This window comes from Taudactylus pleione, unplaced genomic scaffold, assembly GCF_031769625.1.
Source record: "Taudactylus pleione unplaced genomic scaffold, aTauple2 ptg000256l, whole genome shotgun sequence".
Taxonomy (NCBI): domain Eukaryota; kingdom Metazoa; phylum Chordata; class Amphibia; order Anura; family Myobatrachidae; genus Taudactylus; species Taudactylus pleione.
In genome coordinates this window covers 18,471,163-18,489,620 of record NW_028284658.1, presented here as the reverse complement: position 1 = coordinate 18,489,620, position 18,458 = coordinate 18,471,163, and the positions used below count along the sequence as shown (strand labels likewise).

The 18,458-nt window shown below is 38.9% G+C and overlaps 1 protein-coding gene across 1 annotated transcript; it reads left to right on the top strand.

The window, feature by feature from the left end:
• Positions 1 to 3,787: 3,787 nt before the first annotated feature.
• Positions 3,788 to 12,368, top strand: LOC148515000 (olfactory receptor 1G1-like). The gene is made up of 3 exons (XM_088480855.1): positions 3,788 to 4,701; positions 7,223 to 7,231; positions 12,272 to 12,368. The coding sequence occupies exons 1-3, from the start codon at positions 3,788 to 3,790 to the stop codon at positions 12,366 to 12,368; spliced, it is 1,020 nt and encodes a 339-aa protein (XP_088336981.1).
• Positions 12,369 to 18,458: the final 6,090 nt, after the last annotated feature.

The window sequence follows — 18,458 nt, the reverse complement described above, 5'->3', positions numbered from 1 at the left end:
GTGAATCATTTGATTCCTAAGCAGGTTTTAACATACATGTATCTATTGTCTTTATGATTACCATTTCATTATGTATGTCTGAAAGTGTAATGGGTTATAATTAGGCAATATAATTAAATTCCTTATAGGATTACCTAAGAAGTCTTCATGGAATTGTTGCCTTTCAAATTAGAGGCTAACAAATATATAAACAGTCCTCAATAAGTCTTATGAGTTATGCTCTGAAGACTGATTTAACAAAGCAAATACAATCTACAGTGTTTGATGTATTTATTTTGTATCTGCTAATATATTATAAATACAAATTTGACTGAATTTCTGGTTCTGTTTGCATTTCTGGTTAGAGTTTAATACATACAGAGTGTAAGCTTGGACACAGGGAAATCTGTAAATGAAACCAGAACAGGTTTGGTAAGTGGAAGCATTATTTCACTAGACCAGTTATTGGTGTGTACATGTGTAAATTTCAGTACAAATGCATATTAACTGAATACAAACCTACAGCCATACCACACTGGACATGCCCAATCTCGTCTGAATACAAAGGTATAAAAAGGTGATTTTACATTATTCTTAGGTGTGCCGGCTAAATAAGAACCAATAAATTAGAGGTCATATCAGTTGTGTAATAAAGGTCTTCAATGAATTAATAAGATCATATTATATACATGTTTAATGTTGTCCTACCTTAAAAATATGGTATTTCTTCAATGAGAGTATACTGATTTCCCAGGACATTGTGTCATTGGTATATAACAGTAACAGCTGCAGTTAAAATAGTCGCTTACATATTAACATTTGGATATTTTGTAAGTTTACATTTTAAATACTACTGTTCAATAAATATTATGTTCTAAAACAGAGAATAGAGAGAATTCTTGTTTCATTTACAGAAAAATTGAGATTGTACTATGCATTTGTCTATTATTGAAAAGTAGAGTAATTTATAGTTGCAATATTTCCATGAAGACATATTAAAATCTGTGATTGTCCCTGATTGTTAAATTTGCACTCTTAATGCATATTCGCAAAGAGAATGTCTTCTTTATATACAGGTTTTACTATAAAGACATCTGTTTCTGTACAGTATGCGGCCAGGAGGTCATCACTCCCTATACATAGTGAGTGACAATGACAATGCTGGCACCAGGATCCCAACACGGGTGTAATGCTACTTAGAGCATTTTAATCATGCAGGTGTTATAACTTTAAACATGTTGCTTGTCTGGCATGTTTAATGTTAGAACACCTGCACGGTTAAAATACTCTAAGCAGCATTACACCAGTGTTGGTCTCCCGAAGCCAGCGTTCTCACTTCAATATACTCACTGTGGTCATAGTGGTGTCAATCTCCCATACCGACACCATTCTGTACATGGATTTATGCAGTAAGTACCAACTGTGTACATTGTTTTTAGGAATCCATTATCGCCATAAACACAATTCAGCATATTATAAATATATGTGCTACAGTATGGTGGTAGGCCAATTTAATCATTTCTAAAAAAGCAAGTTTGGTATACATCCTAGTTTGGTGCTATTTTGGTAAACCATTGGAAAGTTTAATTACCTTCTCAGTTTTTAAAATGGCCAAGTGGAACTTGAATTATAATAAAAAGTGATGTTCTTTCATAAGCACCCCTTGAGAGTTTTGGGTACTAAACAGTCACATGCACTGTAAAACATTCAGACATAATAATCTGAATATTAATATAAACATACTGTAAGTGACAGACAGGCAATTATGAGAAGGCACATAATGAAGTGGTGCCGCAATATTATCGCAAAAGAAGGGGGCGAATTTATATAATATATGTAGAAATGCCCAAATAAATCAAATTAATTTAAAACCATTAATTCATAAATGCAATTGTGCGTACAGAAAGCAGGGTTACTTTATACATATAAAAGCAAATAACATTCAGACGGAGATAAAAATCACACAAAAACCCCTTTCTATAATAAATCAGATCTCTAGGGATGGGAGTTCACACAAGAAAATGACTTATTAGTGACCTAGCTGATGGACTTGCATAGGATATAATAGACCTGTATGTGTAACAAATCCGAAATCAGTGCTGATAATTAGCAAATCAAAGTATTGACAAAGTGTACCTTGTCCTGATAGCTGTAAATGCAAGTTGTTCTAGGGAGATAGGCTTCGTCTTAACATGATTTGTAGTCCATGAATGAGCTAGTGGAGCCTTTCCATAATCCAGAATGTAAATGCATTTACCAATATAACATACAGTATGGCTTGTACAGGGGTACAAAGTATCAATTAGACAGTCGTTTAAACTATATATAATCAAAGCTGTAATAGGTGACACTTTCATTTAACTATAGCATACCAGAGCTCAAACATCTATTTAGTACTACAAAATGACCTATAGTATAAGAAACAATGCTATAAATAACAAATATTCCAAATACATAAGAATAGAATCGGTATGAAATACCAACGGAGGAGATGTCGACTGTCATTACACTGACGGCGACATCCTGATGGTTCCAATGCCAACAGGGGAACGGTAAGTAATTTCCCCTCTCCTGTTTATCCCCTAACCCTCCTTTTTTGTACCCTCATACTAACCCTCCCGGTAAGTGCCTAAACCTAACCTCCCCGGTGGTGCCTGAACCTAACCCCCCCCCCCATCGGTCTAGAGCCTAATCTCCCCCCTCCTGGTGCCTAAACCTAACCCTCCCCCCACCCCGCGGCTGATATTTACCTTGCCCAGGTCTCCTTACGATCGGGATGCCAGCTGCTGGGATTCCGGCGTCAGCATCCCCAGTTATGTCGGGATTCCAGCACCGTGTTCTCTCAGTTTTCGGGATATTAACTACATACCCATAAGAATGTCAACAAACAATAGGACCCATCTACACGGCAATAACTTGCCTCGGTTCAGCTCTGGTGGTGCAGCAGTTTCTTCCAGGTCCTATGGTGTCAGGTGATATGGATTTCCATCAGTATCATCTGATCCAGCAGTGAGAATTCTAACCCCTATTCTTTACCCTAACTCTCCCTCCGCAGCCTAACCCTAAAGATGGAATTCTGCTGAATGCCGACATGTTCCCTGTCGACATTTCAATAGCGATGACTGATTCAGTTCTAGTTTGATTTCTCCTACCAGGTTCGGATTCAAGCACATGGCCGGGTGTAATTTTTCTAGGCCAAAATGTCATCATTGCAGAGCCAGGGATCCCACAATGATGATGTCCCAGGAAGATAACCATGTGCTTTAATCTGGCGGGGTAAAAACAAACAAGAACCAAGTCGCTCATCTCTATATTTCAACAATGTCAACACCATAAATGTCGACCTCCTGGTGTTGATATTATGATTGTCAACATTTGGAATGGTGACTGCATCCCAATTTGAAACCTGTTATGCTTAGGTTAACTGAAATTGTGACTAATTACTACTTTCTTTTGCTTGGCTAACAACTTGTAACCCACATCTGTAGGAGTTGTGACCTTCCAGCGCTCTTTACTTTGAAACTTGATTCTTTTGGGTAATTGCAGGCCTTTTATGGGTTTTTTTATCTCCACCTGAGTGTTATACATTTTAATATTGAATAACTCACCCTGGTTTGTGTGCACACAATTGTATTTGTAAATAGATTTTACTTATTTCTAGCGCCCTTTAGGTTATTTTTTTTGTTTAGTGGTCAGTTTGTGGAAGCAATTAGAAGAGTCTGCCTTACATACACAGACCTAAACAAAAGTTACTATTTATTTACTATTTACGCTATAATCATTGGTATTGTTTGTGTATTACCAGGCTATGCCGGAAGCGAATCTGTCATCCATCTTGCTTTTTCAGCTTCTTGGATTTCAAAATCCTAAAAACCTCAAACATCCGCTTTTCTGCTTGTTTCTCATCATTTATATTGTTATATTATCAGGGAACCTGTTAATTATGCTACTGGTTATATCAAGTCCAAGACTGCAGTCACCTATGTATTTTTTTCTAACCCATCTGTCTCTATGTGATATATTTAGCACTACAAATATTATACCAAACATGTTACAAATTTTAATATTAGAGGTTATTTTCATGCCTGTGTCAGAGTGTTTTGTCCAGTTCTATTTCTTTGGTTGCTCAACTTCCACAGAATCTTTCTTACTTACAGTGATGTCATATGACAGATATTTGGCTATTTGCTACCCCCTGCATTATTTTTCAGTCATGAACCTTCATCTTCGTGTATTTCTCGTTACCTGGTCCTGGCTATTAGGTTTCATGCTAACATTAATACCTGGCATTCTGGTGACCACGTTACAGTACTGTGGTTCAAATGTCATTGACCATTTCTTCTGTGACCTTGATCCATTCCTAAAACTTTCATGCACTGACGTCTATGTTGTACAGACAGAAATAATAGTTTTCTCAATTCCCATCATCCTCTTCCCATTTTTATTCATTGTAACCACCTATGTCAACATCTTCCTCACAATACTGAAAATTCCCACTGCAAATGGCAGACAGAAGGCATTTTCGACATGCAGCTCTCATTTAATAATTGTGTGCATATATTATGGGACACTAATTATTGTCTATATGGTTCCATCAAAAGGACATTATTCAAACATAAACAAATCCCTATCTTTGTTGTACATTATAGTAACTCCGTTATTTAACCCTTTTATATACAGTCTACGGAATAAGGAACTACAAGCTGCAATGCGGAAGATTATGTTTTAAACCTCATAAAAGTGTAGCTAACATATATATCTAATAGTATATAACCTGTATAAAATGTAAATCAGTTCAATTGACCTTATGTACAATGAGCAGTTATGGAGTATTTGGATAACACACACTGCACACATTGATGTGCACAGAGAGACATAAAAATATGAATACCAGCACTTTTTCTGCCTTTTCTGATTTCCATATCCTGATTCGGTTAAATTCTAATTTTTGCATTTCTCTGGCCAGGAAACTCCCCAGACCTTAACCCCATTGAGAACTTGTGGTCAATCCTCAAGAGGCAGGTGGACAAATAAAAACCCACAAATTCTGACAAACTCCAAGCATTGATTAGGCAAGAATGGGCGGCCATCAGTCAGTATGTGGCCCAGAAGTTGATTGACAGCATGCCAGGGCGAACTGCAGAGGTCTTGGAAAAAAAACTTAATGTCATTGTCAATAAAAGCCATTGACACTTATAATTTTACTTCAGTATACCATAGTAACATCTGACAAAAAGGTCTAAAAACACTGAAGCAGCAAACTTTGTGAAAACCAATACTGTCATTCTCACAACTTTTTTCTGCCATGGCTGTGTATAATTATCATACTGAACATCTACAGGTTAAAATGGCAAATAAGTCCACAATGTAAATACTTGCACAATACAATATCTACCATCTCCTACCTAAATTCAGCAAGCATGGCAGACAAGGGACAGTAGCAGTGTCCAGTACACTACACCGTAGTCATAGTGGGTAACCATACAATCACCAAAATTAACAGCTCACAATAATTATGTCAATTTGCCATGGTAACCGGTATACTCTACACCAGGGGTCTTCACTGCTGGGGGGGGGATGGATAGACTACTGCTGGGGGCACTGCATTGGGTGGACTACTACTTGGGGCACTGCTGGGGGGACTACTACTGGGGGCGCTGCATCGGGGGACAACTACTGGGGGCACTGCATCAGGGGGGTCCACTACTGGGGGGCACTGTAAGTGGGGGACTACTACTGAGGGCACTATATAAAAGGCACTACTGGGGACACTGAATATGGAGGACCACTACAGGGGGCACTGCATAGGGGGTATCACTACTGGGGGCCTGCATAAGGGTGACCACTACTGGGGGCATTACATAAGGGGCACTGCATAGGGGAACTACTACTGGGGGCATTATATAAGGGGCACTACATAGGGGAGACTACTACTGGGGACACAGCAGGGGGGCACTGCATAATGGGGACCACTACAGGGGGCCACTGCATAACGGGGACCACTACTGGGGCCACTGCATAGGGGGACCACTACAGGGGCTACTGCATAGTGGGGACCACTACTGGGGGCACTGCAGAGGGGGGCAGTTATGGGACATAATTAAAATTGTAGGAGGGGGCAGTTATGGGTCATAATTGTGTGAGGAGTTGGCAGAGTTTAAATACCGCAGTATAGCTTAGTGGCCCTCTGCTTCGTTTAATTTTTTTATGTGGCCCACACTGCCTTAAAGGTTGAAGACCCCTGCTCTACACCAAAGCAACATGCAGAATATGCAGACAGAATGTGTGAAAAACAGGTCACCATAGTAATATAAACAAATGTAACACATAACCACCTAGACATCTCCACTTTTAAAAACTCTCACTTTAGTAAATTTACCCCATAGACTCAAAATTACTTCATAATGAATGGCCATAATACCCATAAACCACACAATAGTTACATCACCATACTAGCCACACTGAAAAAAAAAACATTGTTAAAAGGTAGCGCACATGGGCCAGACACAGGATAATACGAAAGAAACAAAAATAATAGAGACAAGACACAAAAAAAAGCACAGAAAAACTATCCTGTAATAATAGCAAAATATGTAAATAGATTAGGAAAGTGTAAATTGCACTGTAAATTATATGCAGTAAAATGTAATAACCAGTTATGCCTTATCACATCATACATACAGACTATGATCACGTGGATGATGCAACATAAAGTATTTGTTATTAACTTAAACCAAAGTGTCTAACCCATGTGGTTGTAACGGTTACAATTTTAAGATCCAGGAGCATTCCCTTCTCAATGATAATTGTCCAGTGTTCCCACCCCTAGAGGGTTCAGTCATCTGCTGAATTGGCATATAACTTAAATCAAACACCTTTTTGTAAAAACTGCTTTGCAACTGGTTCATCGGATTTCATATGAATAATTACCTGTGTAATAGTAGACCTATGGTTTGCAATTTACTTTTTAAAGGGTCTCTCTTTCTTGCCCACATATCGCATGCCACAGGGCATTCGTTTATATAAACAACCATAGCACAGGAAGGATAAATCATTGTTCGAGGAAAATCTTCCTTCCATTTACGGGATGATTTAAAAAATGTTACAAAAATCAAACCAATTACAAGTGACCTATCCACCCCAGGTTTTGCTGGAGGTGGGAACGATCTGAGTGTCATGTACTTTTCAACCGGGTCATTATAGTAAGGATGTCCTTGATGTTGCGACCCCTTCTCTGACAAAGATTTATTTAGTTATTTTTTAAGAAACAAATTCTCTGAAGTATGCATCATTAGCTTATAATTTCCAATTGTTCCTTATAGCCTTTTTGCATTTGTCTTGATCTGGTGCTGTAGATTGCTCCCAAAATAATAATATTAGGATTCATAAGGGGAGATGTACTGTATCCAGCAGTGTAAAGGGTGGCGAACTAGACAAATGGAAAAGTTGCCCATTGCAACCAATCAACTGTGAGTTAGCATCTATTGAGTACATTCTATAAAATTATAGGTAGATGCTGGTTCCTTTGTCCTCTTCTGCTACCTTAAAAATGCTTGATACATCTCATGACAGAATCACCTCCCCGTGTCCCTCCAGCAGCCTCTCGCCTCTCACTGTGTGCCATCAGCAGCTAGCAGCTATTATCAAAGAGAGGTAATGCTCTGGATTTGCGACATACAGAACGGTATCTTCAGCAAAAACCATCAACTTAACCTCCTGCGTCCAACCTTGAAACCCTGGAAAGTTAGCCAATTTTGCAGTAGTCTCAATAAGGGATCCAAAGCCAAGTTAAACAATAAAGGGGAGAGCTGGCAGCCATGATAAGTCCCACGCTTCAAATGAAATTGGGCATGCACAATCCCGTTTACCAGTAGGGAGGTAGATGGGTTATGATAATTGTAGCAGATCAAGTTAATGATGTCTTCCCAAAATCCCTGCAGTTCCAACACACAGAACAGGTAAAGCCATAGGATCATAGCAAATGCTTTGTGGGCATCTAAGCGCAACAGCTTGTTGGGATGGGTAGGTGCATTAGAAGATGCGACCAATGCCGCTGTGACAGTACAAATGCCTTTAACGGCATGACTCCCTTTACAAAACCCAACTGATAAGCAGTAAAGGGGGGCATCCACTACACGATTTTAGCAGGCGATTGAATGATAACGACGTTGTTATCATTCAATCGTTTATAAATCGTGCAGTGTTTGGTCGTTAATGATCAAACGATGTGCACTCCCGCTGGTTGTTTGATCGTCTCGTCAGTCGACTGAACATGCAGATCAATTTCACTTCATCTATTAAAGATAGTTTGCAAATTGTTTGAAAATCGTTTGCAAATCGTTCAGACTGAAAGATAAAATTTCAAGGGAAAATCGTTTAGAGATTGGACAGGGAGTAGATCGTCTAGTGGATGTGCCCCTTTAGAATACATGAAAGGATTGTCTGCATGGCCATGATTTTTGCTAAAAGTTTAAAGTCAACATTTAATAAACTGATAGATTAATAAACTGAAGGATGTGGCTGAAGTATTGGAAAAAATAATTTGTGTCGACATTGGGGCATACAGATTTACAAGAGTGTAGTGCACATGAAGCAGTGCAATATCTAAATTACTTTTAGGATCTATAACCTGTGAGAAGACGGTAACAGGGAAGTCCTTTTGGAAGAGGATCGACACTCCTCTAGCCTTTTTATGAAATAGAGCACTGAAGCAGGATCCGATCCATGGACCGTCCAACATGTTTCCCTCAGTCAAGAGCCAGTGGTGTGTTGTTACTCTCTTTAGCTTTATGGGTGTATTTAGTCCACCAATGTACATAGAGATTGCCCTGAAGAGCTTGTATAGTGGAGGGCCGGAAGTATGTGGTAGACGTCATGGCTTCTCACCTTCAGTTCGGGACAGATGAGCTCGCTCAGTGCCATCAATAAATAAATGAGAGGAGGACCGGACTTCTTTTCCGAGCCAAGGAAATATTATATCTGCAACCAGGGTCAAACAATAAGACATGACTAAAGTGAAAACATGAAGCAACATAAATACGTAGAGGACCCTCACACTCCAGACCTATCCTGTGGGCCCCCTCAATATCAGGCACCTCAATATCACCCAGGATGCACAAGGCCATGTGTATATCTGTGGTAAGAAGTGAAGCAAGTTGGGCCCCTACGACAGATTCAGGTCTGCCTAAAACCACAGATTGTTATAGCAGGATCAGTTTTCGAGATCATCAGTTTTATCTTGAAATTGTTGGAGTAATATGATTGGGAATGCACGTTAGTTTGACAGGTGTGAAGGTGATCCTCAACATCATTGGTTTTATATTCTATGGCAGCTATGCGGGAGGCATGGGAGTCTATGTTGGCCAAACCTGCATCTAAATGTGTTGTAAGTTCTTCAAAGCACCTATCCAAAAGCATCATATAATCTGATATCTCTTTAGCAGTCAAGGGGGGAGGCGGAGTTTTAGCTGTTTCTTGGGACTCAGAGAACGAACATGCAGGCTAAAGTACACACTGACAGATATATTGGCTGATCAATTGATCGGCCAATATATCTGGTGCCCATCGGCCAGTGTGTACCAGCGAAATGTCTGTGAATGACGTCATTCACAGACATATCGTGTTGGCTGTGCTGCAGACATATCTGTCCATCGGCAAGTGTGTACGGGCGGTCTGCCGACCGTCCGTACACATGCAGAGGCAGCCGCAGGGAGGGGGGCAGACCTGCTTCCCGGCCAGCGGGACCCGCGGCTGCCTGGAAGATGATGGTCATTCAGTGTATATGAACGACCATCATCTACACATATGTCTGCAGATCACTCGATCTGCAATTATATCTGCTAGGTGTGTACCCACCTTAAGAGGGAATGACAGGACAATTTTTGTTTACCTGCTTTGGCTGAGATAGTGGATTGTTTGGGCGGCATTGATTTGGCTGATCAACTCATTTATCCATACCCTAAAAGCTGACTATAAATAGCTTTAAAAAATTTTTACAAATGTAAAAAAATATAAACAGGACCTGTTCTATGGATGTGCAAAATGGGTCCTTCATGGTGACCATTTGGTGGCGGGGTTGAATTGTACCCAAAAATGGGGGCATGTTGACCCTGTTTATTTTCAGTGGCGAAGTTAAGCTGCATCTTTGGATGCAGATTTCAAGGTCTTAGCAGTGTGAACTAGCTGACCACCCATCTTAAATGAAGGGTTACTTAGATGGTCAATGTTCACAGAATTGATCCAAATATATAGACTTCCCTCACAGGCTATAAATGAGTTGTGTGCAAATGTTTACTGTGATATTTAAACAAAATCAAATAAAGTTCCTGCAATGTCTAAATTATTGGATACTATTCATCTTTTAGCATCGGGCTTCTTACAATCAACAGTTTCTGCAGTTGGAGCATTCAATCAATCTACCTTTGCCATGTTTTTTTGTTTTTTAGTTATTGATGCTATTTTAAAGCACACAAAGGGTTATATTTATTTTCCACAAGATACAGATGAATTAAAAGAGATCTAGAAGGGTTTTTATAACATTGCAAAATTTCTAAGAGTAGTTGGTGCTATAGACTGTACTCATATAGCCTATTAGAAATGGATAAGAATAGTAGAAATCGAAAAAAATTCTACTCCATGAATATCCAAGTCGTTTGTGATAATAAAAATCGTGTTTTAAATGTTTTTGCTGCTTTTCCTGGTGCAACACATGATGCGTATTTTCTTATGTTCTTTGTATACTGATGGTTAGTTTCTAGGTAAACTTTTTAAATGTAAAAATATATAAACAATTTAAAATAATAGTTCTAAAGAAAAATATTTGCCGATTATTTTTAGGAGTTATTATTTAAAATACATCCTGTTGGTTGGCCATAGCTATATTGATATTAAGTCAACTATCATAATGATGCCAATCGTCAAACGTTACGGCATCACTGCACTAGACGCAGGGAGTGTCAGTATTTCGGCTTGGCTTTGGCGCAATCCCGGCAACGCTACAGGCATGGCAACCCGGTCATAAATGATACAAGAATTCCCACCATAATAAACAATATACCAGTGTGAATTAAAAATGCATGCATAAATACATACAAATCTACACATTAAGGACTCACAAATGGGGTGCAATGCTGTAAAATAAGCATACCATTAGTAAACATTTACTATTTGCCTAAAAAGACCTACTATGGTTAAACAATAATAATAATAATTTTATTTATATAGTGCTTTTCTCCTAAAGGACTCAAAGTGCTTTACTATTACAGTACAAAATATGAAATAAACTTAAACAAGGGACATTAGTGAAATGCTTGGGTGATACAATGCTATATATAGCTGCACTATTTGAGAAGACCAATCTTATACCCAAAATGATGTCACACAAGATTTAAACAACATACATCATTAACCTTATCTGCAAGGCAATAAATGTACTGATAAAAATGGATATAAAATATTGTTATAATATACAGAAGTCCTGGCACCAGAGTTGAAAGTAATGAAAGTCACTGTTAGCAAAGTTTCCTGACCTGCAGGTAGGTTTATAAAGTGAATTACCGTGTCCCAAAGTAAATGTCAATACCAATAAACAGAGAGGATTTCTAGGGTGTCATGCCAGCAGTCCAGCTGAGGGTAATACCTGGATTCCTGTGTCCTTGAAAGGTAAGATGCAATGGGACCAGAACTAAAAGTCACTTGGTGGTAATCTCCATTATCCAGTGTATTCATATATAAGAGTCTGGGATCTGTATGCAGGGTCCGTCTAACGTGTTTCTCTGTTGTCCACAGCTTCACTGGTATGTGCTCTATTATCTTTGTATGATAGCGTGGCTAATGAATGTTTTTGCTCCTTAAAATGGTGGGCCACTGGCTGGTCAGAGTAACGTCCTTCCAATGCTTACCTGATCGCTGTTCCATGCTGGGTCATTCTGGTATGAAAATTGCGTGAGGTCTTTCCAATGTAGACCAAGCTACATGAACACCTAATCGTGTACACTACATATTTGGACATGCTATTGACCACGTTTGATTGGGATCTTCTTCCCTGAGTGTAGATACATGATATATGACTTCGTCTCCATATAATGGCATGTGGTACACCCTACACAGCAATAACATCCTGGCTTCTTTAAAAAGTGATCGCCCTGTTCAAGATTACTATTCTTGGCTACGTCATTGTGTACTAGAAAATCTTTGAGGTTTTTGCCCCTTTTATAGGCCATCATTACTCTTGACCACATAAGTGGTTTTATTTCCCTGTCAGTGTTAATAATTGGTCAAAGTTTCCTTACAGTAGAATCAACAAACTTGCTCTCAGTGTTAAACTGGTTCACAAATACCATTGTGTTCTTCTGTTGTTCATTATCTCGCAAAACATTATCATTACATAACGCTTTATTTTTTGCCAACAACAGATCCTTCCAATCGTATCCCCTTGACAGAAATTCCTGCATCATTTTATAAATTTCTTCTTCCACCAGGGAAGTGTCATTCATTATTCTCTTTGCGAATATGGCAAGCCTTTTTTGAGTACAATGGGATGATGGGAACTTGCATGCAATAAATTATCACAGTCTGTGGGTTTGTGATATATGGAAGTCTCAAAGGTTTTACCGTTCCAAGTTAATTTCACGTCCAAGTAGTGTACACTGACATCACTGCAGGTATAGGTGAATTTGATATATTCATGCAGTGTGTTACTCTTCTCTGACATCTCAAACTCTTGAAGAGAACCGGATCATACCACTAGAATGTCATCAATGTAATGTAAAAAAAAAGTAATTTGTGTCTGTTTATATTTTCATTGAAGAGGAACAGCTATTTTTCCACAAAGAATATGTATACATTGGAGAAGGAGAGTGCCACATGCTACCCCATGGCACACCTTCGCTTCTGTAAGTAATATTCATCATTAAACAAAAAATAATTTCTTGTCAATGTTTTCTCCAAAAGACATTTGAATAGAGCAATATCAGGCCACTCATATTCCGGATGCTCACTAAGAAAGCGTTCCATTCAATAAAGCCCCTCGTGATGCGGGATGCTGGTATACAGCAAAGTTACATCAATCATACAGAGGACCAACGAAGAAGGTAAATTGTGCAAGTTACTCAATACTTCTAACAATGAGTTAGGTTGTACGAACCTATCCACATATTTGAAAATAGACCTGTAGATCGATCCTCTTGCTGAGATTACTGGTCGCCCAGGGGGCATTAAGAGATCCTTGTGGATCTTCTGGATCATATATATCAATTTAACCATGGGTTTATCAACTTTCAGTTGTTCACAGACTTGACAAGTAATCTGATGGATACTAGTAGCCTCTACTATTAGAATATTAGAATACATCTAATTCTTGCTTGAAGGTATTTGTCGGATCCCTATCCAATTTACAATGCACTTTAGAGTCTCCAAGTTGTCTGTTTAATTCAGTCTTGTATGCTGATACATCCTGTAATGCCAAGGCACACCCCTTGTCAGCTGGGCATATTACAATGATGTGATCATTTCTGAGGTCTCGGAGGGCACTATATTCTTTTCTGGACAGATTGTGTTGTGTCCTTTTTATGGATGTATTGTGAGTTTGAGGGTCAAAGGTAGATTTTTTTTCTGTATGAAACTCTTTGGACAAGCATCTTCTATAGTGGCTGCAAAAAATTATTTTAATTTAATGGATCTATTGAATCTCCATATATCCTTTCTCCATTCAAACAAATCAAATTTAGTTGTGGGCACAAAGTTAAGTCCCTTGTTGAGCACCTTTCTTTCAATTCCTGTTGTATGTTCATTTGCCTGTTGTATTAACCACCTCTTCTCATGCGGGACCTCTGCCTCTTGCAGTCCGCGTCGTAACCCCTAAAGGGGGTCTCTGTGAAATGTTATATGACAGGGTCTCAAGGTCACTTTGTGATGTGGTCCTATCGCTGGATTGATCAGTGTCTTCTCTGAAGCTACGGAATCTTTATTTATACCTAGAAAATTTAATAGGTTGAGCTCTAACCGTGGCCCATGTGAGCACTCTGTTTTCTTGATAGTCTAAATTAACTTTGGACAATTTATCTTTTTTAGATTTGATTAATTCTTGTTTATGTTCTTCTATTTGTGTGTTAAGTTTTGCCAACCAATCCTCGTTCTTATTCGAGGTGAACGTAAGGAGGTGCTTGGATTCAAAGGTGGCAATCTTTTCTTTAATCACTTCCAATTCTTTTGCTGACTCCTCTATTACTAGTATAATCAAATCAAGAGAACATTTATTTAGCATGGCGACCCAACGCCTACAAAGATCCGGGTTATTCCAGCCTATGGTGGGCAAATTCCATATCTGGAAGCCTCTGGGGATTTCCTCTTTGTGGTAGTCTGTCTGGGTCAAACCATGCAAATAATAGTCAATCTCTTTCTTTTTAAGTTTAAAGGTGCGTACACACACAACGATATAAGTAATGAACGATTTTCGTTCAGTTTTTCACTTGACAAAGTGAACGAAAATTGTTTTACAAAGTAGTTGGTTTTTACTTTACTCAATAAACGATTTTATGTGTGTTGAAGGAAAAATGTTGCAACTTCTATTTAAAATCGTTCAGTTGGCCAGTCTGACTGAACTACAATCGACAAACGTGAACGTCCATGAACGATAATAGTTTATCGTTTTACACTGAACAATTTTTTGAACGATAATGATGTCGTTATAGTTAAATCGTTCAAAAAATTGTTGTGTGTGTACGCACCTTAAGGAGAGACTGAAACAGGTCATCTATACCACAGGTCTCCCCACAGAATCACAAGTGAAATAATTAGCTCCACCTGTAGATCTACTAAAATGTGTCAGTGAGTAATGAATACACCTGTGCTGGGTGACCTGGAAAACGTGATCTGTGTGGGGTCCTGAGGACAGAGTTTGAGAATCACTGATCTTTACCATCTGGCCCGGCTGTTTGTAGTAATGTGGCTTCTCATTCACTGAAGCTTAGAATCTCTCCTATAGAGAGCTGCAAGTTCATAAAGGCACCTCCTTGGTGGAGGGATCACTGGTAGTATTGTCTTTATTGGACATCTCTAAAGTATACTTCTAGATCAAATATAATTGTACAAGTAAATATATAAATTATTCTATGGTATATCACAAAACCCACAAAAAAGGATATCAAAAGACCATTTATATGCCCAAAAGGTGCTTTACTGTTGCCATAAAACTATATAATAGATTAGAATGCGTACATCATCTAATTTCTTAATATAATAAATTCATGCTGTAATACACTATTGTAGTCCATTATTAACCAGAGCCGTATCCACAAAAATTAAAGTACAGACATATTGTAGCTTAATCATAAGGTGCAAATGGTAATATACAGGTAGCAGCCAATCATTGTTTGTGCAACCTGCCAATATCCCATATAGTCCTCTGACAAAATGAACATAAATATAAATAAAATAGTATTTCCCCATAACAGATATAACAGTTATCTGCCTCCTTATTCCTTACATAATGATATTATTATGTGTGTTGCGATCTCTCTCCTTCTGATTAACCAGGTAGCTCAAACATCATGCTTTTTGAGCTTTCTTGTCTGTCAAAACCACCTAATTTTTTCTGGGGTTTTTATACTTTTTAATGAAAAAACTTTGATGGTGCTTAAGTATTCTATTGTATTCTAAAGTCTGGATTCTCTGCGGGTTTCCGTGATTTTTGACTTTAGCAAATCAGCGGGAAGAAATCTTGCCAGTAAACCGCCATAAATTGGACAAAATAAAAATATTCAGTCCAAAACCTTGTTTCTTATGTAGCCATGCTGTGGTTATATGATGTTGTTACATTTAGAAATAGATTGTATCTCAAAACTTTTTTATTTATGTACAATGTAAAGTCCTGTCTGTATGAATCTTATAGAGTCTAAAGTGTTTTGTATCTCTGCTCATTTCTATGGGGAAGGAAGTATTATAATTACCCAAGTAAGTCCCATGTTTATTTTCTCTCATTACAGATAATCCTTCATTTAATTAGTCCTGAGAGAAATTAAGCTTGCACTTTCAAAATATAGAGAAACTATTTCATTCGGGGATTAATTGCATGCTTAACAAAGGGAAGAACGCAATAAATTGTAAAATGAAACAACATATTTGATTATGCTTTTTTTAAATTTCCAATTCTAATGATCGACTGATTTGTCAGGTTATGAAACTTTTCAGATTTCAGTGATTTGAACACTCAGAATAATAGCTACATTTTCGAAAAAAATGCATTAAAAAAGTAACCTATTGAATCCCTGGACTCTCCACGTTGACAACATATCCTTAGGTTATTTTAAAATACGGATTGTTATCTATATCATAACCTATCTTGATTTAATTAGTTGTAAACATTATCTTGCTATGCTAATGTTCCTCAATTTAAGAAAACAACCAAGTTTGTTTTCAATATGTTTTCAACCTGTCATGACCTGGCCCTTGAGGTTTCCAGTCAGAGGACTGGGAGTCAGGGTGACTAGGTGGGGAGGCAGCAGTAAACCAAAAGGAAGTACATATGACTTCCTCATTGGCTAATTCCGAGTGTTGACGAGACTTGACCACAGGTGCGGCGTCTAACTCATTGGTGGTTTTCACCAGTGACCCCTCCAATTGAGATGTGGGTTTTAGCTGCACCCAATGAGCAGGTCATGTCCCCCTGTTCAGGGACCCAGGAATTAGCAATTGACAGGGAGATAAGAAGACAACTGAGTGGCTGGAGATTATGAATGGTGAATATCGATTATCACTGATGTTAGTAATACTAAAGTATATTGGTAGAGACCGATGTAGAATATCACTGAAGAATATCGGTAGTGACCGATGTTGAATACCACTGGTAGCGTTGAATTTCACTGAAGTGACTGATGTTTAGTTTCACTGAAGAAGATTGATAGTGACCGATGTTGAAGAATATCGGTAGTGACCTATGCTGAATATCACTGGTAGTGACTGATGTTGAATATCACTGACGTGACTGATGTTGAATATAACGGAAGAATATTGGTAGTGACCGGTATTGAATATCACTGGTAGTGACTGATGTTGAATATAACTGAAGAATATTGGTAGTGACCGATGTTGAATATCACTGGTAGTGACTGATGTTGAATAATCACTGAAATATTGATAGTGACCGATGTTGAATATCACTGAAGTGACTGATGTTGAATATCACTGCGGCTAGTCAGTGGAAGCCGGTGCCGCAGTGAGTAATGGCTGAATCCTGACACAACCTTTTTCCCCAACCCTCTCTTCCTCAATGTTTGCACCCTGTCTTGTCTTGTCTCACCTGGTCAAGTTTATTATTTGTTATAATTAGAGATGAGTGGGTTCAGTTTTACTTGGATTTATTTGGTTCTTTACGCCAAAATTATTGCAGGTTCATATTTATCTTATAGGCTATCCAAAACACGTTATAGCCGATAGCCAATAAAATGCTGTTTTTGAGATCCGAGTAAAACCGAACTCGCTCATCTCTAGTTATAATGCTACAGTATGACCTGGTTTCTCATGGCTTTAAGGTTGGAGTCCTCAATATTAGTGATTAGGATCTATTGCCACATACGCAAATATTCTAAAACATTGTTTGTCTATCTTTATTTGAAGAAGTGCAACGCTAACAGCCAAAGACAGACAGAGGACTTCAGCTTGCTGTAGGCTGCACTTGTCCCAGCCTATACTTGGTGCAAAAGAAAACAGGTGTATATATGCTTCAATCCAACTGTTGCTGAACTGACTGAAATTTGTATGAGTAAAAACTGTTTCAGGCCGTCAGTTGCAAGATGAGATGTGACTGACATACTTATGACTATACATCAGCTGTCCTGGTGTATGCTTATTTCTGCAGAATGCGCAGTGTGAAAACACGTAAGAGACACTCTGCGAATCCATTAGCTCAAGAGTGTTTTTTACACTCACTGATTCCTGACACTGACAATTAGAAGTTCCCATGTGGTGGCATGTGCTATTGTATGCTGATGAGACTTGTTACATATACACAGAGGCATCAAGAGGGGGAGGGGAGTGGGTACTCTTTACCTGGGCCTGGGCGTATTGGCGGGACCCGAGCCCTCAACCTCCCTTACCTGTAACAGGCAGCGCCATGCACATTGTGCAGGGAGAGGGAGCATATGGCTGCTGATGCAGCAGCAAGCAGTCAGTCCTGCCCCCAGCAGCTCGGGCTCCCAGTGATGTCACCAGATCCACCCCACTACATACTACACATAGAGGGGGCGGGGACATTAGGACCTAGGCTAGACATGTGAGTGCAGGGAAGCTAAGGGGACACAAAGCATAGAGAGGGGGCTGCGTGCTGGGCTGCAGTGGATACAGGGAGACTGCTGTCACACTGATCGCCCCTGCTCCCAAACTGCCCCCGCACTGTGTAGCACCCAAAAACAAATTTTTGTAAGGGGATGGGGCCACTCCTCCACGATAAGGCCACATTCCCCAAAAGGTACAGGGGCCCAGCC